This window comes from Nuphar pumila, chromosome 9 (genome assembly GCF_984573655.1).
Source record: "Nuphar pumila chromosome 9, dmNupPumi1.hap1.1, whole genome shotgun sequence".
NCBI classification, from domain to species: Eukaryota; Viridiplantae; Streptophyta; class Magnoliopsida; order Nymphaeales; family Nymphaeaceae; genus Nuphar; species Nuphar pumila.
In genome coordinates this window covers 3,388,492-3,416,221 of record NC_143257.1, presented here as the reverse complement: position 1 = coordinate 3,416,221, position 27,730 = coordinate 3,388,492, and the positions used below count along the sequence as shown (strand labels likewise).

Below are 27,730 nucleotides of genomic sequence, written 5' to 3'. Positions count from 1 at the left end.
CTAACAATCCATGTGTCGTTAGCAAAATGCTGATGACACATGAATTGTTGTTAGCATCTTTAATGTGTCATTAGTAGTTTTTCCCATGTGTTAGCAAATCCCAATGTGTCGTTAGCACTTTTCATGATGCGCCATCATTTCTTTTTAACGACACATTGATTATCGTCAATAGTTTATTTTGACCAAAAACTGCTTTCTATTTGGAGATAAACCCTCAAATCTTATCCTTATTTTCTTAAAAAAATAAAAACAGAATATCCCCTAATTCTAAATAACTTAGATCTTATTTAACCTATCTAATTCCTAAAATTAGGCTAAAATGACCCTTAGTTAATCAAGAGTCTATTCGAACCCAAGCCAATAGGATTCCATCAAGACAGGTCTGGACAAATCCTGGATTTACGAGAATCATGCCCAGATCCATGAGAAAAAACTATAAATAAGGGTCCACCTCCCATTCTGACAATTGGAGTTTGAGATCTAGTCGTACCTATACTTTGTCGAATGCTATTTACAACTAGAAGTAGCCTATTTGAGCTCACTTAGCCTAGCCTAGGATCTAGATTCCATACCTCACCCATCTTCGAAGCCCGCGCCTAGCTAAAGTGTTACTCGAGTTTCATCATGCTAGTCATGTCGTAGGAAAATGCTATCTAAGTTCGATGTGAGATTTGATTTATTTATTATTTTATTTCATTTATTTTTGTAAGTCTGGAATTCCATAATTTCGTATATTATTTGTATTTATACTTTTTTCTCGAGTCTTGATGTCTCACACCATAAAGCTTATTTTTTTAGATCTGCATACGAAGTATGTGTACTCACAAAGACACATGCATTTACGAGGCAAAGGTGGAGCTGCTAAAAGACCTCACCATAGGCGACAAGGGTTATATCACGAAGAAGAGGGGCCGAGCACCAAAATATGGCGAAAACTTGATTAGTTGGCCATTACCGACTTTACATGAGAATAGTTGGGCGAGTGGTCTTCATCCCCACAACAGGCCCTTCCACCACCAAGATCCTCTAGTGACATATACGTGAGACCAGAGACACATCACACACAAATATTTGTCTTTCATGAATTTCACCCAAAATGGGTCCTTAGAAATCATGGAAATAATGAAAGGGAAAAGACCCAATGGTCCAACCAAGAGAACCATTCAGGCACTTCACCTGATCCCAAGAGATATTGATAGGGATATAAGGGATTTGGATGGGTTAACATTCACCCCCCAAAATCTCTCAAATTCATAAAAAATGAATCTGAGGGTGATAATGGTCTTTTTAGAGTCGGAATCAGGTGCAATCGCATGGCACAAAATTTGTGCATTAAGCACCTCATCCCCCTTCATCAGGCCTTGGGTCTCACAACTGACAGGCTGCACAAATATTTGTGCAATCATATTGCACTAGATCCTTTCACCTTCTAATTGGCTTTACAAGACAATAGAACATTGTAGGCAAAGAACAAAGAAAGAAATCTAGAAAAGGTGTGAGGGAACTTAAGAAGGATAAAACCTCCCTTTGTGACCATAACCCTTATGTGCCTATAGGGGTGGCAATCGGGTCGGGTTGGCGTGTCAGCATACCTCAACCCGAACCCGACCCGTTTATTAAACGGGTCGGCTGTGGCAAACACGAACCCGACCCGTTTAATAAACAGGTAACCTGACACGACCCGCCAACCCATTTAATAAATGGGTTGGGTTGGGTAAACGGGTTTTCAGGTTGGCGGGTCAAGTTGGCGGGTTGACGGATCGGGTTGGCAGGTAGGCAGGTTGGCGGGTCGGGTTGACGGGTTGGCAGGTCGGGTTGACGGGTCGGGTTGGCGGGTTGATGGGTCGGGCAGACGGGTTGGCGGGTTGGCGGGTTGACCCACCCGCCTAACCCGTTTATTAAACGGGTCAGCCGGGTTGGCGGGTTGGCATACCCCCAACCCGAACCCGACCTGTTTAATAAATGGGTTACGCGGGTCGACCCGTTCATTAAACGGGTTGGCTTAAGCCCAACCCGAACCCGCGCGGGTTGGCGGGTCGGGTTGGCGGGTCGTGTCAGAAATTGCCACCCCTATGTGCCTATATAGGAGTTTCATGACAACAAGCAGATAGGGCGAAAGAGGATCACCGTGACGAATCCCACGAGAACCATGAAATCAATCACACCCATTGATTAAAACCGAGAAGGATACAAGGGTGACATTGATCATGATAATATTGAGTCGCCTTTCATGAAATCCCAATAAAAGTAGACTTTGGTGAAGGAAATCCCAATCCACGCGATCAAAGGCTTTAGCATTCTCTTGAATCGTCCGACCCTGAAGAAAAGCTCCCTGGTTATGGGCGGTAATACGAGTAAGTACTAATGTTCGCATTCAAAGAAAGTTACACAAGTAAATTGGTCTATATTAGTGAGTCTCAATTTTGTCTGCCACATGATCTCCTCACCATGAGGAGCCAAAGGTAAAGACTCTCTAGGCTTGATCTCATGGTTAATGGTGTTTATATTGTCCACTGCCATAAGAGGTTGAAGTTGCACGATATGATTTTAGAGATTGTCGACCTTGCTATCCACACGGCAGAAAATCGATAAGATACTAACCTGATTTGGCTATTTTTTAATAAATATAAAAAATACTTGAAATTAATTTTAATATTATTTTAATGGTTTTAACATGTGTCACGTTCTGATTGACATGAAATATTTTTTTTAATTGTTTTCTTTAGCCCGATTCGGAACGATTCACTTGAGAATCGGATCGTTGGCGATTTAGGGCCTATACCGATACTGACAACATTGCACCAAGTAACCAATTGAAGAAACAAGGGGGGGGGGGGGAATGAGACCAACTCTCGCAGACTCCATCGTGCTTGCCTATTGTGATACAATCGACAGTACTTGCAATCAATTTACTGAAATCCATTTTTTTTATTTTCTTTTAAATATTTTTGTTAAATCTATCTTTGTAGAAGTGATGATCTACATGCTCCATTCAGTAGAAATCGGCTTCCATATCGACAGTACTCCATCGTGCTTGCCTATTGTGATACAATCGACAGTACTTGCAATCACTTTATTGAAATCCATTTTTTTTATTTTCTTTTAAATATTTTTGTTAAATCTATCTTTGTAGAAGTGATGATCTACATGATCCATTCAGTAGAAATCGGCTTCTATATCACTGAAAGTTATGATGTGTGTATAAGGTTTTTTGCAATGTTGTCACCGATTCAGCTGTACCCGCCGATACCGATACTCAACTGAATCGTTTTATATCGCTCTATATCGGCCCAAAAATAATAAAAAAGTATAGCGTGTCAATCATAACGTGTCATGTGTTAAAACCATTAAAATAATTTTAAAACAATGTTTTAATTTTTTTTTTTGGTATTTTTTTACAATTATTAAAAATAGTCAATTCGAGCCTACAGCGTATTGAATTTCTGTCTATACGATGCGTTTCGGTCGATATGTACCGATACTTATAACATTGGTTTTTTGACAACACAAAAATCAACAACCATAAAATCTACCAATTTTTCTTAACTAGAAAAACATATTATTAGAAAAGACGAGATCCAATGATCAATAGCCACTAAATCCCACATCTTGAACACATCATTGAGTCAAGAAACTTGCACCATGAGATTCCAACCGGATTGTACGTACAAACTATCGTACCAATATACATATTTTATATAAAATAAAAAATTGTTTTAGTGTGTTAAAATTATGATAAAAATGAGATATATTAAAACTATAATTGATATTTTTAAAAATAATTGCATTTTGCCAATATTGGTTGTGACTAGGGATATCAACGGGTCAGGTTTGGTTTGGACCTAGGTGAAACCAAACTTGAACCTTGATTTTCCAGTCTGAGCCTGAGTTTAGTGGGGCCTAGGTCTAATCAAACTCACCGTAAGAGAAATTATACTCAAACCTGATAAGAACTACTTTTGAACCAAACCTGGACCATAACCGTTAAAATATAGACCCGGGTCTAATCGAACCCATCATAAGAGAAATTATACTTGAACCTTGAACCTGATAAGAACTATATGAACCAGACCCGGGCCATAACCGATAAAATACTATTTTTTATCATTTTACATTAAAAATTTGTGAGTCTTAATCTGAACTAGAATTGGGCTTAGTACAATTTTTCACAAACTATACCAAGATTCCTGTATTAATCAAACCTTCAGGTCTTCTTATTTATCACCATACCCGGAACCTATAAGGTTTGGTAGGGATGGGGTCCGGGCAAACCTGACCCGTTGACACCCTTAGTTAGGGACAGGGGCGTAGCTAGGGGGGGGCAGGACTGGGCTGTAGCCCAGTCCTGACTCCCGAAACAGTTAAATTTTTTTTTTTAAAAGTCCAGTCCTTGCCCAGCCCCGATTCCATATGAAATAGATTTTTATCCATTTTTGTAGCCCAGCCCAGCCCTGACTGCAGCAAATAGTTTGATTTGTCTATATGAAATAGATTTTTATTAATAATTGTAGCCATTTTTTATTTTATCTCAAAAAAAAAATTTTCGAGGGCGCTGCCCCCGAACCCCCGACTATGGCACAAATAATTTTTTTTTTTGATACACCCCTATTTGCCCCCCCTTCACATGAATCCTAGCTACGCCCTTGGTTAGGGATGACAGTGGATCGGGGCAGGAGCAGTGGACAAGGTCTCCACCCCTCGCCCCGTCTCAAAATCCTGTCCTCCATCTTTGCTCTTGATTTTAACTTCCACCCCCGCCTTCATGGTCCAAACAGGACGAGGCGGGGCAGGGCTCCATTTTTCGTCGGTCCACTGTCATCCCTAAAGAAGGATCGGGGTGGGGCAAGGCGAGGATTGGAGGTGGGGCGGGGCGAGAAAAAACTTGAGTCCATCCCCACCTCCATCCTACACGAGTTTTGATTTTAACCTCTATCCACATTTCATATCCTCCATCTCCGGTCCAAACAGTCGGGTCCGATCGGGGCGGGGCCACTGCCATCCCTACCCATAGTTGTCACCGACTGCTATCAGCTTAAACAATCAATTTGGGTGCGGATATGAGTCGACACGCTGAGCTGGATACTGACACGTGTAACTTTTACTATTAAAATATAATTTTTATTCAATAAGGCACTAAAAAAATGTGTATTATCGTGTCTTATTTTTCGAACTTACGAGTCCAAATCACGTTACGTGTCCTCGTGTCGACGAATATTTGTGAGGTAGCTTAAACCCTTCCCGAAGGGGTGGAGTGTAAGAAAAGTATGGAAAGGAATGAGCTTTCTATCCCTCTTCCATAAAATAGAGCAACCCCCCCCCTCCCCCTCTCTCTCTCTGTGATATTTCTGGTTCCGGAGGCGATCGATCGAAGTTGCGTCGATGTCTGGTGGGTTCTTTCGGGTAAGAATGATCCTTCTTTGTTTCTTCTCTCCGATTTCATTCCTCTTTTGTGGAGTTTTCAGTCTCTGTCGATTCTTATTTTCTCTCGGAAACGAGATTTCTTTCGAGTGTGGCTTATTTTTTTTTTTGTGGGTTTTTACCCTAAGAATTAGGGTTTCAGCATTTTGTTCATTTTCGCGAGTTTCGCTGCTTTTCCTCTTTGGATTACAGGGCACGTCGGCCGATCAGGACACTCGCTTCTCGAACAAGGCGGCGAAGCTTCTCAAGTCGCAGAAATTCGCGCCGGAGCTCGAGCACCTGGTTCGTAATCTTCTTTGATTAGACCTAATTCATCGATTAGAAGCTTCCAGTGTGCCTTTTTCTTCTCATTTTTTGGATTTCTCGGAAAATTACGGGGTTTTCTATTGGGGCCGTTTGTGTTGTGTTTAGGTTGATACGACGAAGGTGAAGATGGACGTCATCAGGCCGTGGATTGCGAACCGAGCGACCGAGCTTCTTGGTTTCGAAGACGAAGTTCTCATCAATTTTATATTTGGATTGCTCGACGGAAAAGTAATTTCGCATACCGCAATCGATGTTTTTGTTTGCACAAATGTGGTTCTTAATTCACTTTATATAAATGCTTCTCTGTCATTTGGTTTGCTGCAGTGCTTTTGAACTGTTTTTGTGCGTTTCGAGAGAGTTCTTTTAGTTATTTGTCAGTGAAATGTCTAAAAAATGTTTTGTTTCTTTCAAACTTGGTGCAATTCGTTATTTGGAGAATATTCTTTAATTTGTTTGTCAGTGAAGTACATGAAAAATGCTTAATTAGAAAAATAACCGTTTCAAAGAGAGAGAGTTCTTTGTAGAATTCATTTTCTCTTTTCATTACTTGACTATCTTTGAGTAATTTTGGCTGTTTATTTATGATATTTGATCCTTAAATATGTTTTTTTGAGAAATTGAATTGCTAGAGTAGGGCTGCTATATGATTGTTGTTTGTAATTTATTCAAAGTTATATTTTGTTTAAGGATGTTGATGGTAACTGGGATTTTCGTTACTTAGCTACCCCTGAGCAAATTTGGTTGTTTTTTTACGATGTCTGATTCATGTAATACGATTTTTGAGAAATTCAAGTGATGGGTGACGATATCTCTGATTTATTCATTGCATTCCGTTGAAGGATGTGGATGGGAAACAAATTCAAATCCAGTTGACTGGCTTCATGGAGAAAAATACAGGGAAGTTCATGAAGGAGCTATGGAGCCTGTTGCTTAGTGCACAGAAGAACGTTAGCGGTGTACCTCAGCAATTTTTGGATGCCAAAGAAGAAGAGACAAAGAAGAAGAAGGTCCTATTTTTCAACACACTATTTTCAATAATGATTTCTATGAGTATGGGTGTTAATATGAATAGTTTTAAGTGAAATTTAGCTTGATCATATTTAAATGTAGCGTACACATCTTTCTTTTGAATATTATTATTATTATTATTTATTTGTGGATTTCAGGCTGAGACTGATCGCATTAACCAGGAAATTCAGCGAAAGAGAGAAAAAGATAATCGAGAAATGGAGTGGGAGAATAAGAGGAATCTGGTAACAGACTGATAGTTGTATTATGATAAAACTTGTAATGAAGCATCAAATTATTATTTTTAGATGTTATGAGCATTTCATTTGGATTTGACTTTTCTTTTCTTTCTTCTCAGTTCAGCTAGCTTCTCCAATATTTTGGGTTCATATCCTTGTTTACCTCGAACTACTGTAGGATGGTGAGACTGATAACTTGGGAGCTGCCAATCATGCTTCTGATGCTAGCTCAAAGCATTTGCTGCCAAAGACCTCAAATTCTCATATTGAAGACAGTGACACAGACAGACATAAATTGCAAAGAAGTGAGAGGTTAGATACATCACAAAGTTTCCTTGTCATCTTCTTTTTCTTCTCCTTAGAAGTTTGAATACGGATACCCCCATGTTTGCTTCGGTTTTTCTGGTTTATTTATCCTTCCATATGCACCGATAAATATTATATTATCACTATGTTAGGTTTTATTTGCATTTAATTTTTTTCTATTACATGTTTTATTCTTATTAATATCTTTACTAATTCATGCTGAGGCAGCGACTTTCCAAGTTAAAAAGGCTCATACAAGCATACAAAATTAAAATGAAAAACATGAAATATGTGGTAGATTGCCGACAGCCTAAACTTCAAGTAATCCTTCTGAAGATTTTCATGTAAAATGTTCTTCTATGTGCTCATAAAGAGGTTGACATGTGGTAGTTGTAAGAGTTGAGTGATTGGTGATTGCTCTTTTACAGTTCAGATCAGAGTTGCCAGTCGGGGAAGCGGGAGTGGGAAGCGATTCAGGAAGTAGAAGCGGGAAGCGAGACACTTCCAAAATTTTAGGAAACGGGAAGCACGGGATTACTTAGTAGCGAACCAGGAATCATCTCGGAAGCGAGGGGGAAACGAAAAAGAAAAAAAAAACAAGAAGGAAAAAAGAAAAAAAAAAGAAAAAAAAGAAGGGGAAGTGTGCTTCCCAATTTTTTTTGGCGCTTCCCAGCACGTTTCACGCTTCCAAAACGTGCTTCGGGCTTCCCCAGGTCCTATGACCCTTCCGGTAACCTTGGTTCAGATCATATGATATTGTAGATGAGGAAATAGATGCTTTTTTCTGTTGTAAGAGTTGGGTGATTTTTATTTGCACATGATACTGTGGAAGAGTATTGATATGATGAGCCAGACAGGAAACATAATGTCTCCATTATTTCATGGCTTACCCTTGTAAAATAGTGGTGAATTCGGTGAAACACCCATTGGATTGTGCAGGCGAGAAGTCAGTTGTCAAAACCTAATGGTCTATTTTATTTTATTATTTTGTTCAGTTATTGCATGTGTATGGGGGTTGATGCTGATATTGAGCTTCATATCATGTGATGCAGCGAAAGGAAATGACTTCTGGTGTTGTTTGGAAGGTCACTGAAAAAAATTTAGAAGTTTATCAGGGCATGGGTGAACCATGTACAGCTGTGGGGAATGTCATATCTCATCAAGGATGACTTTTTGAACTTGTAGGTCCATGTAGAGGTCTCCCTGGGTTTTTTGCTTATCAATTGTGGATTGCTAAGAGAGGTTTTCTTAAGTTTTTGCTGTTTGTCAGTTCGGTGTATGTGTATACATATGTATTATATAGCATCAATGTGTGGTTGAATTTTGTGTGTGCTAACATCGTCTATCTAGGTGATTCTACCTCTTGGTTATGCTGTCTTTTGTTTTTCTTCCCTCATAGCATGCCTAGATTCCTCGGTGGCTTGACGATTTTCAATTGTGGCATCATGGATAATCATATCATCTGTTTGAACTGTAATATGTTAGTTATATTTATATGTAAAACCAAATATCACAGATTAGGATTCTATTATTTGGCTGTGATAGGCACTAGAACATGGTTGAAGTAGGCAAGCTAGCAAGTTAGAAAATGGATGGTTCATGATTTAACAGTGTCAATGTAGTCAATCTTTTGGGACAGGAAATAAAATATTATTAGCATCTGGGTTAATCTGTTGTTTTAAATCTGGACTATTCATCAAAGTATTAGGGAATATGACTCAGACCAAGCCTTCAACTATGATCTGTTATCAACAAAAAAATGATCTGGTGTTAAAATTGATTCACTAAAGCAAATCTCAAATGTGTTTTGGGGGGGGGGGGGCTGGGTGGTTGGCATGAGGTTGTCTTGTGTGCATATTTTGCTTTGAATTTAAGTGCTTACTTGATTTTTATGCTTGGCTTATCTCTTCTTGTTAATTTAGATTTGGCCTTGTTCTCTGGGAAATCCTTGACCATGATATCCCTGAAATGCTTCTTTCTTTTGCATTTATAGCTTTATATTTTTTTTTATAATTCATGTGGTAGCTTTAGGCATTTCTTCAGCTCCAGAATTTCTTATACCATTCCCTCAATCTGTATATTTTCCCACTGCTTTATGATGTCAATAGTGAGGCCCCTTTTGCCTGTTTTAACTGTCAGTTACTTTCTCTGTTTTTCTTAATCTGCCAAAAAGTAGTTCTAATAAGTTTTGTTTCAGTATGTAGGGATTTCCATCATTGATATTTTAACACTTTGCTTTTTGCCTCTGCTATTTTAAGGTAAACATTGGGCTGGTATTTGTTGTTCCATGTAATGGCATTCCTCATGGACATGTTGGAAAAGTTGAATAAGTGCATCTTACACAGCACCTGCATGGCCAATGTTGATATAAGTGGCTTTGCTCCTGCAGGTTTGCAAAGTCCCCACTTGTTGATGACCGATCTCCTTCACCACACAGGTGTGCTGTTGTCCTCATGGTTTAAAAACTCGCCGGGTCAACCCAGTGACTCTGTCCGACTCGTCATTTACTGGTTCAAGCCAGTGAATGACCTAGAAATTAACAACTCGGCTGAGTCAGCCGACTTGGCCAAGTCTGCCCATGACTCGGCTGAGTCATACATATATATTATATTTTGTATATAATTACATATATCATATGAAATATAATATAAATATTATATATATTATATATAAAAATATGGTTATACATACCCAAAATGAATTTCTTTTTTGGTTCATATCGCTGACCCCAATTGTTTTGGGATGAAGGCATAGTTGTTGTTGTTGTTGTTGTAAACATATTATAAAAATATCATATAACGCATATCATATACAATATATTGGTAACATACTATAAAATATACATAGTATATGCATATATTTTCATATTGTATATAAAATATAAAGTTAACATCGCCCGGCCGAGTCACGAGTCAATCAAGGATGAGTCACTGGGTTTTAAAACTATGGTTGTCTTTTCTTTTCATTTATAAATTTATTCACTGGTATAGGCTAACATACTTTGGGTTATCTGTGTAGAAACTCTCCACCTTCCCCCAGACCAAGGAGCAAATCATTCTCAAACACGAGGAGCTCCTCGAGGTGTTCTTTTTTTTTCATTAAAATTTAGTTTACATTGACTTTTCTTACAGCTGTATCTTTGTTGAGCTATTTTTCAGCTCAATTTCTCGCTTGATTTTTCAATATTGATTTGTTTCTTGTTTGCAAGTAAGATCCTTGCAATAAGAAGTTGTTACAAGTGAGGAAGGATTTAGATCTAATATATTACACATGATAGTCATAAGCCCATACAAGGCACCACCATGATATTTTTAGAATCTTTGGCTCCATATAGTGTTTAATTTTTAAACTTGCAAATGCCTAGTAGAAGAAACATTGACAACTCTCACACTCTCTCTCTTTCAGTCACAATGTGAACACACATTGGCACATTTGTATGGTGCTGATTTGGACTTGTGATTGATGCCATGTCTCATTATACTTTTTCTAACAGAATCATGTCCTTATAAATTATGACATGGACTTTTCTTGATTCTAGGTCTCCCTCTTCTAGTGGAAGATATAGATCAAGGAGCACATCAAGATCACCTAGACATCGAAGGCACTCTCCTGATGGAAGACATTCTTATTCTCCAGTACACTTTCCCCTCCCTAAGCGTTCTCCACAGTATGCTCGGTCACCTCCACGTCGCAGATCACCTTATTTAAGGAGGAGGTCACCCTCACCGGTAAGGCAGAGGTCACCAACTCCTGCTCGGCATAGATCCATTTCCCCTTTGCGCCGTAAATCTCCATCCCTTGTGAGAAGAAGGTTTCGGTCACCGTGGCACAGGTCTCCACCTGTGCGAAGGAGGTCCTCTCCTATGCGATGTAGGTCTCCTTCTCCACCTCGACGTAGATCACCTTCTCCTTCTAGGAGGAGATCCCCTTTGGTTCGATCCACAAGATACCATAGAAGGTCTCCTGTCTGGTCACCTATAAGACGCCATGTGGAGGTCTCTCCCCACCAAAGAGACCGGTAAATACACAATGAGAACTTTGAACTAAATTATGTTTGTTTGTTATCATTGAACTATCTAACAAAAATATTTTTGGAACCATACGGTCTCAGGAGCCGAAGCCCATACGAAAGTAGCAGTCCTCCATACAAAGGTCGTAGGAGCTTGAGTAAGGAGCCTGGAGGTCGTGTATATGGTTCAGAACCGAGTAGATATCGAGATGAAGAGAAAATTCGCTGGTAGCAGCACCTGTCCTTGTGCCACACATCCACATCCCCCCCTCTATATGGGTTGTATTTTATTTTTTTCCAAATTTTTTGTTTGCAACATGTGCAGGACACGTGGAAGGTCCCCTGATGCCCATGCTCTTGAGAGAGATGAAAGTGAACATTCTGGTGGGGGGCGCAAGGTTCCTGAATCTTCAGTACGGCCACCATCTACTACTTTGAGGTCACCACAACGTGATGCGAAGACTCAACCTGGTTCCTCTCATAAAATCTCTAAGTTGTCACTCAATGAAGAGCCACATGGTCGCATTGAATCACCTGTGTACGTGCGAAACACAAATCTAAATGAGGATAGAGTGTCACTATCTGATCTTCTCTCATTTTCGACTCAACAGCAGTTTATGAACATATTTTTTTTCTTTCTTTTTCCCTGATAAGTTGTGAACATGTGTTCAGCTATTGATGTGTTTAACTCCTCTACTTTTCTCAGTGAGCAAGTTCAACGGGAGATCCCCAAAAGGAAACATAGGGAACAAAGGGTTACAAATGAGCATGAAATCAGCCCTTCCAGGTTTTAGTTTATGTTGATCATTCCTTTTTCTTCTACGACAAATTCCCCTGGAAAATTTCCTTTGCATGCATTTTTTGTTGAGTAAGACCTTTTGTTATTGTCTTACATGTATGTTAGTAATGATAGGGTGCTCTGGGAGCAACTACATCCACCTAGTAGAAACTATAAATTTTCATAATTCTTGAGTTCCTTTTGTTGATGAAACCCTATAGGATATTATCCCTATGTGTTCTTACTTGGCAAGTTTTTCATCATGTGATTGTCACATACATGTAGGTTTTCTAAGGTCCTTAAAAATTGATGTCCCACAATGTCCAAAAAAATGATCCAAGGCATGATTCCTATCAAACTAATTGTGCTGTATACATGTGTGAGGTCTGATTAAGTAGTCGTAGGATACACCCATGGTTTCTATTAGGTTGATGTAGGTGTTCCCGGAGCACCCTATCATTATCTCTCTCTCTCTCCATATATACACGTGTTGGGGTAATAGTGGACACCTAATTGTCAGATGCTCGTTGAATGCACCTTGCATGTCGATGTGGCACATAAAACAAGAATTAGCAGCAATCAATGACTGCCACTAAAGACTTTTTTTAATAATTGTGCACATGATCAGCAGTGTGCATGTTTGGTGTAATGTATGCCCTACTATATATATGTAGGGTCACTAGAATATGTTAACTGGAAATATGTGAACTGGAGCATGAACTAGGCATTTCTGATGCTTTGTTTTGCAAATCCAACCTTGCAGAGGCATTGGGCATGGTCCAATTCTTATGCATCGTAATTTGATGATCCAAGAGACTGTTTCTATAAAAGCAAGCATCCGGATCACATTTTATGGTGAAATTTAAGAAAAAATAAAAAAAAACCCATGAAAATCTCGGTTCATGCAGTTCACATATTTCCAGTTAAGATATTCTAATGGCCATATATATATATATGATACAAGATTCGTGTTAAATATGCCATGATGCTAATAAAAACATTTTATCAGATTTCTAGTGTTTTTTCAAAATTCTAACCATATATGTGTTGAACATGATTGATTTACTAGAAATCGACACGCAGATCATGCATTTTGGATGGAAAAATGGTATTTGGAGCCTTGAAAATTTCTGAAAATTGTAGATCATTGATTTTTTAAACCTTATAACCTAACCATGCATTGGTACTGTCAGAATTTCAAAAAAACACCAGAAATCCGATAAAATGTTTCATTTAGCACGGATCCTGTATATATATATATATATATAGGCGGCACCTATAGCACTGGTATTTTGAAAATATCACGCTATTGTCGGTTTTTCAAGGCCAGCCTATATTTTGCAGAGATTTTCAAAATATTTCCAGAACCTAAAATATCAAGAAATTTTCCCAGATTTTTCAAAAACATCTTTTTTATATATATTTTAAGTAACTTTTTTTTTTGCTTATTTTATGTTTTTAAAACTTTTCTAATTGTTTTCTCATATTTTTTCAAGAAAAATGATCGAATACCTATTATTTTCCTATCTTTCTTATTATTGTTTATATATTTTTTATTTTAAAGCTTACAAATTTTTTTTGAGGAAAATCACTTTTTGAAAGAAATTACCTTGAATGATACAGGTGACTATATATATATATATATATATATATATATGTGTGTGTGTGTGTGTGTGTGTGTGTGTGTGTGTGTGTGCCCACGCGCGCGTGTATTAGTACAATGCTCATGCAAATGCACGAGAAGGAAAGCATTAGAAGAATTGTTGCATAAAAAATTTAGAGAACTATAAAATGATTTTCTCATGATTCTGTTTCTCTACAAACACAACCCTTCTTGTACAATTATGACTGGTTTGGCTTGCAAAATAATTTACTCGTATGTTGAGATGCATTTTCATGCTATTAAAGAGTGCTGCTTGAAGGCCGATGATCATTGGAGAATGGTACTTGACGGCCAATTATCAGCCAGGAACCCAAAAAATGATGCTTATCTCCATCCCACATAAAAGCGAAGATGCCCATCAACGGCTTTTTGCAATATTGTTGTCCAATATATATATATATATATATATATATATATATATAGAGAGGGAGAGAGAGAGAGAGAGAGAGAGAGAGAGAGAGAGAGCCATCTTGCATAACATACATATATATAAGGTGTTTTGTGCATTAATGTCAATAGTAGTCACAAATATCGGTAGAGTCGTGATATTATAGGTTTGGTGATACATCTCGAGAAAATCTTGGGGCTTAAAAAATAAAAAAATAACAAAATTAAGTTAGAAAATTTCATGTTTAGACAAAATTCATAAATAATAAAAGAAATAAGTAAAAAATGTAAAAGAAAGAAGAAAAACATATTTAAAATGTAAAAAAAAACAGTAAAACTAATTGATAATATCGGGATAATATCAAGAGAATATCGAGATATTCTGATGATAATATAGCAATATTATCAAATTGGTGATATATCACGATATTTTACCTATATTATAGTTTGCTGAATTTACAGCGATAATATCGTGATATTTTCAAAATATTGCGGATATATGTGACTATGATGTCAATATGTTTTTATTAATAACATAAGAATGGAAAGTAAGAGAAGGAAAGTGAAGGGTGTAGGCATGGAGAGTTTGTTTTGGGAACATTTAATGCAAATAATGAAATTGAATGAGAATGACAAGATAGAAAGTGAAAGGGTGTATTCATGAAGAGTCTTTAGAATAAAAATGAGGAAAATATCATTAATAGATGTATGAAATGCTTGTTTTGGTGAGTTGGGTCCTAATAAAAATAAAAAATAAAGAAATCTTTTTTTATTGGTTGATTTTTAAGAGAGAGAAAAAGAGAGGGTAGCGGGGATTATAGAGAGAGCATTGAAAAAGAGAAAGCATAAGGGTGCATTAATGCAATTGGGCTCTATTTGGGAGAAAAGGGTATCAGAGGAGCTATGAGGGTGTCAGAGACGATTGCATGACATGACAGGGTCCAAATGGATTTGGACTTGTTTGGAAGAAGGAAGTGGAGGGAAGCGTAACTGTTGGTTTGGAGTTAGACAACTTCAAATACTAGAAATTTCAAATTTCAACTCCTCTAACAAAGCAGTATTTACAACTCCTTCAATCACAAGGATTCCAGTGGGTTCCTGAATTTTCGATGATTCAAATTTTTTACCCGTTTACCTCAGTAAATCCTATATTTACCTATTTTACCCCATTATTGGCTGCAATAATGGTGCCATTAAGAGGCTTACAACTAGGTGTGGTCCACAGGCCGGTCTGGGGTTCGCTAATGGACCAGGCCAATCATGTGTTGACCGGACCAGCCCATCAATTGATGGGCTGGACCAACAGCTTGGTTTGGGCCGGCCTGCTGGGAAAATCTCAGCCCATGGCCTGCCTGTTAGGCCTGTGAGCCTAATTGGGCTGGGACAGACTTATTATATTATATTTAAAATATATATTTTATGTTGTATATACATAATATATATTTTATGTTGTATATACATAATATATATGTATATAATATATATATATATGTATACATAATATATATGTATATATTATATAAAATATATATACACGACTTAGCCTGTATCCTCCCGGTTTGGGCCAGGTCGGGCAAAAAGCTCGATTCGTGCTGGAGCTTAGACCTAATTTATAACTACACTCGCCTACAGCCTAGCATGGTGATGTATCAAGAGGAGTTGAAAGACTGAATCCTTGAAAGAGTTGCTTATGCTTCCAAACAATAAGGGGAATCCACAACTCCTTTAAAATCCATTTCCCTTGAAGTCTAGTTTTTGTATTTCCTGGACTCCTTGCAAATCCCTCCAACACTGCATTTAATGGAATTGGATGGAAATGAGAGAGAGAGAGAGAGAGAGAGAGAGAGAGAGAGAGAGAGAGAGAGAGAGAGAGAGTTGTTTTGGACAAATATTAAAAAGTTAGATAGAAGACTTGTAATTGACTAAGAAGAGAGGCTTCAATCACCTGTAGCTTCCTACGGATCGGGACTTATATATATATATATATATTGTTAAAACTGCTTGGGTTGGCAGTTCTATCGTGAATACCGAGAAGGAGGAGTGGAGAAGAGAGGAGAGAGGAGAGAGGAGAGAGGAGAGGGGATTTCCTTGGAATCGGCAGCCACTTCTTTTCTGTGTGCTGCACTAAACATCATTAGTATAAAATAGGTTTACAATAATATTTTACAATGGCAAGATTGCCCCTGGTTAGTAATGTATAATACATTATAATGTAGCAACCACGTGAACCTATTCTATATGGATATGGATCCAGTATTGGATTCATATCCGATCTATATTCTAATACCCTCCCTAAGTTGTGCATGGGATTGAACCATGTGCAACTTGTTCTTCTGAAGGCACATAGACCGGTTCAATCTCTTTGTCTGCTATCTTTTGTCTGATGAAATGTTGGTCAATCTCAATATGTTTGGTCCGACCGTGATGAACATGATTGAAAGCAATTTGTACAGCACTTCTATTATCACACATGAGGGTTGAACTTGAGATACTCTCTCCCATTTCTGTAAGGAGATGCCTAACCCAGGTTACTTCTGCTGTGGTAGCTGCCATAGATCTATATTCTGCCTCCGTGCTAGACCTTGCCACAACTTTCTGTTTTCTGCTACTCCATGAGATAAGATTGCTTCCAATGAAAACACAGTATCCTGAAACCGACCTTCTTTCATCTAGGTCTCCTGCCCAGTCTGCATCTGTATAGGCCAATATGTCATGTTTTGGTGTTGCCCATGAAGATTGAGCATATTTGAGTCCATCACCCACCGTGCCTTTTAGATATCGGAGAATACGCTTGACAACATCCATATGACCAGTCTTTGGTTCATGCATAAACTGAGATACTTGATTTACAGAATATACAATATCTGGTCTAGTAAAAGTAAGATACTGTAACATGCCCACTAAACTGCGATACTTGGTTGCATCAGGATACAACTCGTCATCACAAATGCTGAGTTTTTGATTGACAACACTGGGTGTAGGCACAAGTTTGCAATCTGTCATTCCTGCTTTGGCCAAAAGATCAAGAGTGTATTTGTGTTGAGTTAATGACATTTCTCCATCCTGTCTGTCCACCTCTACACCAAGAAAATACCTTAGCTTTCTAAGATCTTTCATCTTAAATCACATACTCAGCAAAACTTTAATTTGTTGAATATGCTCTGGAGCATTACCAGTGACCACTATATCATCAACATATATAAGTAAGAAAACTACAGTGGTTCCATCCCTATATATGAATAAAGAATGGTCTAGTTGAGAACGAATAAAACCATGGTTCTGAATCTCTGAGGAGAAACTTTCAAACCATGACCGGGAGGCTTGCTTTAAACCATACAATGCTCTGGTTAATTTACATACATATGCTTTTGGGTCTCCCTCTACATAACCTTGAGGTTGCTCCATATAGACCTCTTCTTTTAAGTCCCCATGAAGAAATGCATTTTTGACATCAAGCTGAATAAGGCTCCACCCATGCTCAATGGCCAGGCCGAGGATAATGCGAATGGTTCTCATTTTCACTACTGGACTGAAGGTATCATCGTAATCTTCACCATATTCTTGGGTGAACCCTTTGGCAACAAGACGTGCCTTGTATCGTTCAATGTTCCCATCCAGTTTATATTTAATCTTATACACCCATTTTGATCCAACAACATTTTTATCTGGGGGACGACCAACTATCTCCCATGTTCGACACTCATGAAGTGCCTCTATTTCCTTATTCATCGCCTCAATCCATTTGTCAGATTGAACAGCTTGACAAAATCCAAGTGGTTCTTCATGTTTTTCAACCTTGGATAGGAAAATCTGAAAATCCATAGAGAAGTTATCGTAACTTACCCAATTTTCAATTGGATGCCTTATTCTGCTTGATTTTCTTGGTGCCTCCACATTATTAGGGAATGCCATGTGTTCTCCAACAGGTGCATCTGTTTGCGCTCTGGGTCTTCTGGTGTAGACATTCCCTTTGTATCTCTGACATTCTATTTCCGACACCTTATCTGAAACCGTCTCATCATGTATGTTTTCAGGAGCCAAAGTGGTACATTCAGCAGCATGTGAGATAAGTTCAGCACTGAGCCATGGATTATACAAATTATCAACCATATCACCATGTTCACGATCATAGTTGGCTTTATTTTCTGGAAAGTTATTTTCATCAAAGACAACATTTCCGGAAATTCTGATCTTCTTATTGATAGGGTCATAACACCTGTACCCCTTGTGTTCATCTGCATAACCTACAAATTGGCATATAGAGGATTTGTCCTGAATTTTGTTTCTCATGGATTTGTCAACATGTACATAACATGTGCATCCAAAAACTCGTAACTCATCATAATTAGGCTGTATACCAAAGAGAACATAATGGGGAGACTGGTTTTCAAGGATAGGCATAGGAAGACGATTTATCACATGAGTGACAGTATGAAAAACTTTTGTCCAAAAGTTGATGGGCAAATTACAACCATGCATCATACTCATTGCACTCTCCACAATATGTCTGTGTTTACGTTCAACAATTCCATTTTGTTGTGGAGTATACGGGCAAGAAACTCTACGATGTATCCCATTATCTTGGAGTAAGTCTAAAAACTCTTTGGAGGAATACTTACCACCTCCATCACATTGGAGAATTTGAATATTTTGGGAGAATTGATTTTTAACATAGGCATGAAAGTGACGAAAAATAAGAAAAACCTCTGATTTGTGTTTCATGAAGAATATCCAGGTAAAACGAGAGAAACTGTCAATAAAAGATACATAATATTTACTTCCAGAAGAAGAAAGATTGGGAGCTGGACCCCAAACATCAGAACATATTATCTCAAAAGGAATAAAAGATCTTTTATTTATTTGATGAAAAGGAAGTACATGACTCTTGCAAACTTGACAACTGGAACACATTTTATTCTTTAATGAAAATGAAACAGACTCTGAAAGAAAACCATTGGACACTAACTTTTCAATAAAGACTTGACTACAATGACCAAGACGAGAATGCCAGAGATCTGGCTTATTACATTTGGATAAACTTAGGACGTTTTCAGAGACATGATCAGACTTGGGCTTTAAGACACTGGAGGCTGGATCTTCATTGAAGACATACATGTTTTCACGTCGCTCTCCTTTAGCGAACATCTCCTTCGTTTGAAGATCCTTGACAAAGACAGAAGTAGGAGTAAATTCCACAGATGAATTGGTAGAATCAACAAGTTTAGAGATACAGAGACACTGTTTTTCTTTATATTTGGTGCATGAACGACATCAGATAAAGAAATAGATGACTCAGACAAAGGAATAAGGACATTGCCTATGTTTGAAATAGGGTGGTGAGTCCCATCTCCAGTTACAATCTTAGATTTTCCAGAATAGGGAACCAAGTAGAGAATTTACTCATTGCCAGTAACATGAGTCGCTGCCCCGGAGTCAACATACCATATTCCATCATCATTCTGTTTCAAGTTCAAGTTGGCCATCGCAGATAAGAGAAGATCCTTAGCATCATCACTGACCTGAAAGGTACCTGCAGTTCTTGGTGTAGCAATATTTTTATTATTTTGCGCTCTGTTTCGATTCTGCGGGTTGAACCAACAGTTGGCTTTGATGTGACCCCGTTTATTACACTGATAGCATGTGAGAACATTTCCTGAAAAACTGGCTGTGGAATTTGGTGTGGGTAGTAATCCGCGTCCACCCTAGATGGCAGTTCCCCTGCCTCTGTCACGTCCTCCTCGTGCTCGATCAACTATCATCCCTGTGGCAAGAACCTCATGCGTAGATGATTGTCCAGCTGAAGTATCAGACATGCTCTTCAGAGTCATTTCGTATTGAAGTAGTTTGGCGCGTAATTCCTCAAAACTGAGTAATGTAGGTAAGCACAATAAGGAGGTCACAAGGACATGATATTCTGATCCCAAGGCATTCAATGTTTGTTGCACCTTTTCTTTATCTGATACTGGATATCCAACCATGGCTAACTGGTCCGTAATGCTTTTAACTTGATTTAAGAATTCAATAATGCTCATTGCCCCCTTTCTTAACATCTGAAATTCGCGTTTGAGAAACAACACTTTAGCCTCTGATATCTGAGAATATGTCTGAGCTAAAACCTCCCACAAAACTTTGGATGTGCAATAATCAGGAATGAAAATCAATATCTCTTGAGATAATATGGAAGTGATGTATGCAACAAGAGCCTGATTGCGCTTCATCCAAGAAACAAATGCAGGATTGATAGTATTCGACAATCCTACATCTTCTTTGGTTTCGGTTATGATAAATTCTGGAGGTATAAGAGTAGATCCATCCAAGTGGCCTGAAAGGTCTTGACTACGAATAAAAGGAGCAATTTGCCTTTTCCAAGTCAGGTAGTTGTTGGTAGTCAATTTTTCTGAAACTAGCTGTCCAAGGAAGTTGGAAGAAAGACCCGAATTGCCTGAAGTATCCATTGGTAGCTGGTTGACAACGAGAAGATACGGCTTGCCTGAAGTATTAGTGACTGAAACTGAAATGAAAACACTGGTGGCTGAAACAACAAAACGACAGAGCAATTCAAGATAAAAGGTTAAGTAGAAGAGAATAAAGCAGTCGTGACAAAACAGTTTTCAGACCAGCAGTAACGTGATGTTCAGAATTGATGGATAAGAAAAGCAGAAAATAACGACAGCGTGGGAAAGAAATAGTTGGCGTGATATGGGAATGAAGCTGAAAGGAATCTCAGCGAAGGAAAATAGAAGAAACAGTTGATAGAAGAGAAGTATTTCAGTAGTAGAAGGAAGAGAACAAAAGACTCGCTGAAAAAGGGGAGAAAGAAATGAATCAGGCGTGACCTGTTTCAAACTCGGCTGAAGGGGATGAAGAGCAGAAGACTCGGCTGAAGAGGTGACCTGTTTGAAACTCGACTGAAGAGGAGGAACTCGGCTGTTCTGAAGAGGAGGAACTCGACTGTTCTGAAGATGAGAAACTCGGATGTTCTGAAGAGGAGGAAGAGGAGACTCAGCTCGTCTGTGAACTCGACTGAAGGTTAGGCACGGTAGGTCGTGAAGTAGGCCTTTTCACGATCGCTGATGAGGGAAAAGACTCGGCTGAAGGCTTGGCAAATCCTTTCACAATCCCTGACGAATGCACTTTTACGCCCAGATTAATCGTTGCTCTGATACCATGTTAAAACTGCTTGGGTTGGCAGTTCTATCGTGAATACCGAGAAGAGAGGAGAGAGGAGAGGGGATTTCCTTGGAATCGGCAGTCACTTCTTTTCTGTGTGCTGCACTAAACATCATTAGTATAAAATAGGTTTACAATAATATTTTACAATGGCAAGATTATCCCTGGTTAGTAATGTATAATACATTATAATGTAGCAACCACGTGAACCTATTCTATATGGATATGGATCCAGTATTGGATCCATATCCGATCTATATTCTAATATATATATATATATATATATATATATATATATATATATGTGTGTGTGTGTGTGTGTGTGTGGGGGGGGGGGGGTTGTGTAAATTTTGAAATATATTACATTTACTAATACCATTCAAGTGATGGCATTTTTGGGATATTTATAAACATATGGGTAGCTATGGAGAGAGAGAGGACATTGGTCCCAAGAACATCTAGCGTAGATGCACCTGCTATTGGGACTCACATACCATATATTAAATGTTTAAAATGTAAAACATAGAGATTAAAAAAGTTAAAAGTAAAAGAGTGGGGTTGGAACTACCATAATAGTAAATAAAAAACCACATAATCTGCAAATGAACTTAATCATTGCAATGAAGTGGGAAGGGATGGGAGACAATCAACGTGTCATGATGTATTGTAATGAATTTGGTGTCCAATTTTTATGTCGTGACAAACGTGCACAAAAATGATGTCACTGTTAGGGCTGCACGGGATTTGGGTTCAAGCCGAGCTTAGGCTGGCTTAGCTTAGCTTAGCTCGTTAAAAGAATTTGAATGTTTAGGCTTGGCTTAGGCTCGAGCCGAGCTTGAACACCTTCTGTTCATAACCGGCTTGAGTCGAACTTGAGCTAGGCCTGGCTCGAGCCAAACAACTTTATTTTAAAAAAATTGTTTAAAAAAATAGGAGAGGTTGGGTTTGAACTCACACCTCCTTTACGAGGGGACACCGACTTAACCATTGTGATAACAACCCTCTTGTTGGTCATTTTGTAAACATAATATATACATAGATGAAAACTGATGCCTCGTGTAATTGTGCGAATTGAACTCAATTGAGCTAATCAAACTCAATTTCTTGTTTAAGCTCGACTCGCTTATATGAATCGAGCTTGAACCCTTGCTCAAGCTCGGCTCATTTATTTTCTTGGACGAGTTTGGGCTGAGCCCAAGCTAGCTCGGCATTTTGTGCAGCCCTAGTCACTGTAACATAGCTTTAAACCCTTTGGTTTAATGTTAGCAACATTCAACTGATTGAAATAACAAAAACACTCCAAAAAAAAGCAAATTTGAAATTACATTTAAATACTTGTATGGTTAGGTTAAGTCTTGTTTTGGAGGAAAAAAAGTGAAATAAAACATTTAAAGAGTAACAAAGTCTATTATAGTAGGAAAAAGGTGAAAGTGACTCTTTTGACCCTAAAAGCAACTACATATTTTCAAAAAATGCCATTGATGTTGGTGTTTTGATTATTTCAATCAATTGCATGCTGCTAATATATATAAGTCCTAATCCTTGGGAAGTTACAGGTGACTGAAGCCCCTCAGGTCAATCACAATTCTTCTATTTCAACGTTTTAATCTCTTTGTCCAAATGCACCCCTATGCCTTTTCTTTTTTCAATGCTCTCTATAACCCATGCCACCTGCTCATTTTCTTTCTCTTTAGAACCAACCAATGAATACAAGCTTTCTTTATTTTTATTTTTATTAGGACCCAACTTCCCAACGCAAGCATTCTCATACATCTATTAATAATATTTTTCTTATTTTTATTTTAAAAGACTCTTCATGCATACACCCTTTACCTTCCATCTTTTCATTCCTATTCAACCTCATTAATTGCATTAAATGTTCCCAAAAAGATATCATGCTTACGCCCTTCGCCTTCCTTCTCTTACTCTCCATTCTTATATTCTCAATAAAAACATATTGACACTAATGCACAAAAAAACTTATATATGTATGCTATGCAAGATGACATTCGTTCATACCTCTCTCTCTTTCTCTAACCACCTCCTTGTATCTTTCTCCTTTTCCATATATTTTGTGGTCAATAATGTTATAAGAAGTCGTTGATGGACATCTTCGCTTCTACGTGGGATGGAGATGAGCGCCATTTTTTGAGTTCTTGGCTGATCATTAACCATCAAGTACCATTCTTCAATGATCATCGGCCTTCAGACAATACTTTGCAACTCAAACCGGTTATAGTTATACAAGAAGGGTTGTGTTTGTAGAGAAATTGGATCATGAAAAATTCATTTTATAGCCAAGGGCAGCCACTTGTGGCCACTCGCGATATTGTGGCAATTCTTGTTTTAAGCTATCGCATACTTGTTTGGTACCTTTCAACTGAGCGACAAACCCGATGCGACTGACTGATGAGCCGAGCAAGTTAAGGAAAGTGCGGGTGAGCGCTCTTGCTTGGGTCTCTGTGAAGGGAGACACTTCGCTCTACTTCCTTGACAATAAATAGAGTGTCTTTTCCCTTCGACGGATGGAGAACCCACAAGCCAGAGGGAACGAGAAGAGTATCAAAAACCAACAATTGCCTCTCTCTCTCTCTCTCTCTCTCTCTATATATATATATATATATATATATATATATATATATATATATATATAATGTCACATAGGTGCGGGGGTGCGAAGAGGGTATATATATATATCATAATCACCGATATGGCCGATATTTTGAAAATATCACGATATTAGAGGCAATTTCAAGGTTGCTGATAATATCGAGATTATATATCACGTTATTTTATGAGGTTTTTTTTACTTTAAGTTTGCTTTTCCTATTTTTTTGTTTCTTTTATATTTTAAAACCTTTAAAACATGTTTCTTTATATTTTTGAAAGAAAAATAATACAAACCTTATTATTTTCTTGGGTTTTTTTGTTGTATTTATATAAATTTTTTTCAATTTTTTAAACTCCCAAGATTTTCCCGAGATATTCTCGAGATTTATCAACTTTTGAAAATCTCTTTGAGAAATGCCCTCTCCGAGAAATTACCTTTAACGATACATGTGACTATGATATATATATATATATATATATAATTTTTAACGGTTTTAACTTTTAAGTTAACACTACGAGTATGTGTGTGCATTCATGTATTTATATATATATACATATATATAATATTGATAACACTGAACTTGGTTAGGGTTAACTAAATCTACTTTTAGACAGAAATGGACCTCAGTGTGGTTGACTTCACCTGACACAAAGGGAGTCGTGTTGAAGTGTTGAATGGGTGCGGGTGCGACGCGGGTGCAGTGCCATGTTATATATACACACACACACACACACACACACATTGTAGAGTATGAGAACTAGAGTATGAGTGTGAACTGAGATCTTCATATTTTTTTTCTTCTTAAATCTGACCCTACGAATGTGATCTACATGCATGGTTTCAAAGAGACTGACTCTTGTATATAATAATAATAATAATGTGTAGCTTGCAGACCATTTATCTCCCAAACCATTCCAGACCCCTTTAGAAAACATACTTTTATGTCGCTTTTGGTTAACCTAAACCAATAGATGTGATCTCTATGCTTTATTTAGTAGAAAACATATATTAATTTAAACTTTTTTCATGTTTAGATGTGTTTTTTAGTTCAACAACAAAATCAATGGTTCATGTTGCACCAAAAACTTGATTAACTAAAAATCAATAATTTTTGTTAAATTGATTAAATCCAAAGCATTGTTTTTAGTGAGTAAACAGTGATAAACATGTCTACCAGTTTGGATTAAGCAAAAAACACATATAAATATGTTTTTTAAAGGGGTCTAGGATGGTCTGGGAGATAAATTGTCTAGAAGCTACACATTTCTATATATATATATGTATGTATATATATGTATTATATACATCTGTGTGTGTGTGCTGATGATGTGTGTCTTCCTAGAAAATGATAACAATGACCCTTCTCATGTGATTTTCAACTTTAACCGTGACAAAATGCATTTGCAGGGGAAATTCTAGTGATGGACGTGATGCTCTGAAAAAAGCAAGCAAACATACACCTAAAGTTCATGTCAGAAGTGAGTTTCCTCGTGAGAGTGAAAGGGAGTATTCTCCTCCAGCATTAGCGGTTAATTCATCTCCTGAAAATCAGGACCACTTTGAGTTGTCTGAATCAACGAAGAGAGATCAGAGTCCCAGGAGGTGATCCATCTTTACTCTTATCCACTCAGGGCACGTTTTCATTGTGTGGAAAGTGGGCAGTTTCCACAGAAATGCATGGGCACCCATGCCATTTCTGCGGTCCCCACATTTCAACACAAACATGGGAGCTGCTTTCATTGCGGAAATCAGCTCCCATTTTACACGCTAGAACCCCTTTCCACGGACTCATGTAACGTGTGTGTGTGTGGGGGTGGGGGGGGGGTCCGATTTGCATTCCACAAGAGGTGCCGCGGCACCCTCTTCCACGGGATGCAAACACATCCTCAGTGATTTTCTTTTCTTCTGTTTGCTCTCTGAAATTATCTTTTGATTCCAGGGGCGCTGTTTCTTCCCGGGAAGATCACTCAAATAAGCAGACTGAACATTCATCTCATATTTCTGAAGAAATTGAATATGGCCCTGGCAGGCCAGACCAGAACGCTTCTCAGGATCATGCACTGGTAAGGCAGTCATCTTCAAGGCGACCTACAAGGGATGATTCATCTCCAGAAGAAAGGTTCACTGATGCAAGTATGGCTTCAAAGAAAATGCACACAAAAGATAAAATGGATGAAAAAGTTCTGTTACCATCTGCAAGTAATGATGATTATGACCTTGTGTACAAGAGGGAAGTCAAAAAATCCATAAAGAAGGTGGAACATACTCGTCAGGTGGATGCATATAGGTCAGATGGTGAGGAAAATGTAGACAGCAAAAAACAGAAGAGAGAAGAGAGCGAAAAAATGTATGGCAGTGATTATGATAGTGATGATATTTCACAAAATGATGAGAGGAAGGAAACAAAAAGGAGGAGGAAGGAAGAGAAGAGAATGCGAAAAGAGGAAAGAAGAAGAAGGCGTGAGGAGCGGCACCGGAGAAGAGAAGAGCGACGTGCAATCAAAATGAAGGAAAAATCTGATGTTGATTCTCCTGATTTTGAAAAAATTCACAAAGGTGCTGATAGGGCGGATGGTGATGCTGTACATGAAAATTCTCATCGAAGTGAAGAAGATGAAACAGAGTCGGAGCAAAAAAGGCTTGAGATCGAGCTTCGAAAGAAAGCTCTTGAATCATTAAGAGCAAAGAAGGCTATTAGTCACTAAATTTTTTCTCTAAGCATTTTGAGCTAATTTTCTTTTGTACAACTATATTTACAATGTTCTATCTATGTTGTGAAGAATGTGCCCTGTTTTTTCGTACACTAGTAAATTGATGTATTCTCTGTTTGCTGCTGACAGTTAAAATTGATAATGTTGATTTCCTGAGCTATTTAATGATGCAATCATTTCCAAGCTTATGCTGGTGGGCTTTCTGGTAATGACTGCCTTCCATTTTGTTGGTGCCCAACCTTGCTGTTCTATAATAACCTTTTTTAGCTGTGTTCCTTAAGAACTAATAAATTCTCAGTTCTGATTTTATAAATGTAATACTATAAAGATGCATGGCTTGTGAAATGAATTTGAATGGTATATGTTATCATGCATATCCTGTGTGACTGTTAGCGAGTTGCTCATGTCTGCCACAAACTAACTTGAATGGTAGTTTTTAACATGTTTGTAATAAACTAACTTGAGGGTCTGAGCTTTATTCTCTAATATATGGTCGATACTAAATCATATTTGTCATTGATTGATAGATGAAAAGTACTATGGCCTAGGTGCATTGGTTGATCAGAAGTGTACCGCAAGTGCCTCTGATGCCTTATAAGGTGAACTATTTTACAGATGCTTTATGAGATTTGTTCAAAGGTGGCATGAATTGTTTAATTGCAGTTTTCCTCTCACTTGTATAGATTGCAGCTGTAATATCTTTCTGTTGCTTTGACAGTCACCCATGGCTTTATTTTCATATATACATCAGATGATGTAATCTTCAATCTTCATCATGTATTTGGCTGATATCTTCTTAGTCTCTTTGGACGTCTCACTCATGTATGTATGCTGTCAATTTCTTAATAAAATAAAGAAAAAATGATCCCATTTCTTAACATGATCAAATGAAACAAAAACTTTAACTGCATATGTAATACGTCATGCTTTGCATCCATCCTCCAGAATGGGTTGGTCTGGAGCCACCGAATTCTTGTATGACTGGCCCATTCAACAGAGAAAACCCTCTCTCTCTCTCTCTCAACATGCCATGAATACCCAACCTTAAAACCTGCTAACCTTAATCTCCACAACAAGAAACAAGTGACCACAACATGCCAAAAAAGGCGTCCCACTCTGACATC

The 27,730-nt window shown here is 38.0% G+C and overlaps 1 protein-coding gene across 3 annotated transcripts; it reads left to right on the top strand.

Annotated features, from left to right (window-relative positions):
* The first annotated feature begins 5,304 nt into the window (after window positions 1-5,304).
* On the top strand, window positions 5,305-27,375 carry LOC149828224 (uncharacterized). 3 transcript variants are annotated; one of them, XM_090017457.1, is made up of 15 exons: window positions 5,305-5,400; window positions 5,611-5,700; window positions 5,830-5,952; window positions 6,564-6,731; window positions 6,891-6,977; window positions 7,150-7,283; window positions 9,667-9,714; window positions 10,296-10,358; window positions 10,816-11,295; window positions 11,389-11,514; window positions 11,612-11,824; window positions 11,993-12,073; window positions 25,303-25,497; window positions 25,835-26,811; window positions 27,134-27,375. In XM_090017457.1, exons 1-14 carry the CDS (start codon window positions 5,380-5,382, stop codon window positions 26,598-26,600), a joined length of 2,595 nt encoding a protein of 864 aa, XP_089873583.1. In that variant the 5' UTR covers window positions 5,305-5,379; the 3' UTR covers window positions 26,601-26,811; window positions 27,134-27,375. The 3 variants fall into 3 exon arrangements, with proteins under 3 accessions (XP_089873583.1, XP_089873584.1, XP_089873585.1); XM_090017459.1 differs by lacking the exons at window positions 5,305-5,400; window positions 27,134-27,375 and having other exon boundaries at window positions 5,687-5,700; window positions 6,509-6,731; window positions 25,835-26,794; XM_090017458.1 differs by lacking the exons at window positions 9,667-9,714; window positions 10,296-10,358; window positions 27,134-27,375 and having other exon boundaries at window positions 25,835-26,794.
* Window positions 27,376-27,730: the final 355 nt, after the last annotated feature.

Bases quoted from the DNA above. Each gene is read 5' to 3' on its own strand.
- LOC149828224 (XM_090017457.1), top strand. From the start codon at position 5,380: ATGTCTGGTGGGTTCTTTCGG. The intron at 9,715-10,295 runs GTGTGCTGTTGT...TTATCTGTGTAG, and splicing joins CGATCTCCTTCACCACACAG to AAACTCTCCACCTTCCCCCA. The intron at 11,296-11,388 runs GTAAATACACAA...ATACGGTCTCAG, and splicing joins TCTCCCCACCAAAGAGACCG to GAGCCGAAGCCCATACGAAA.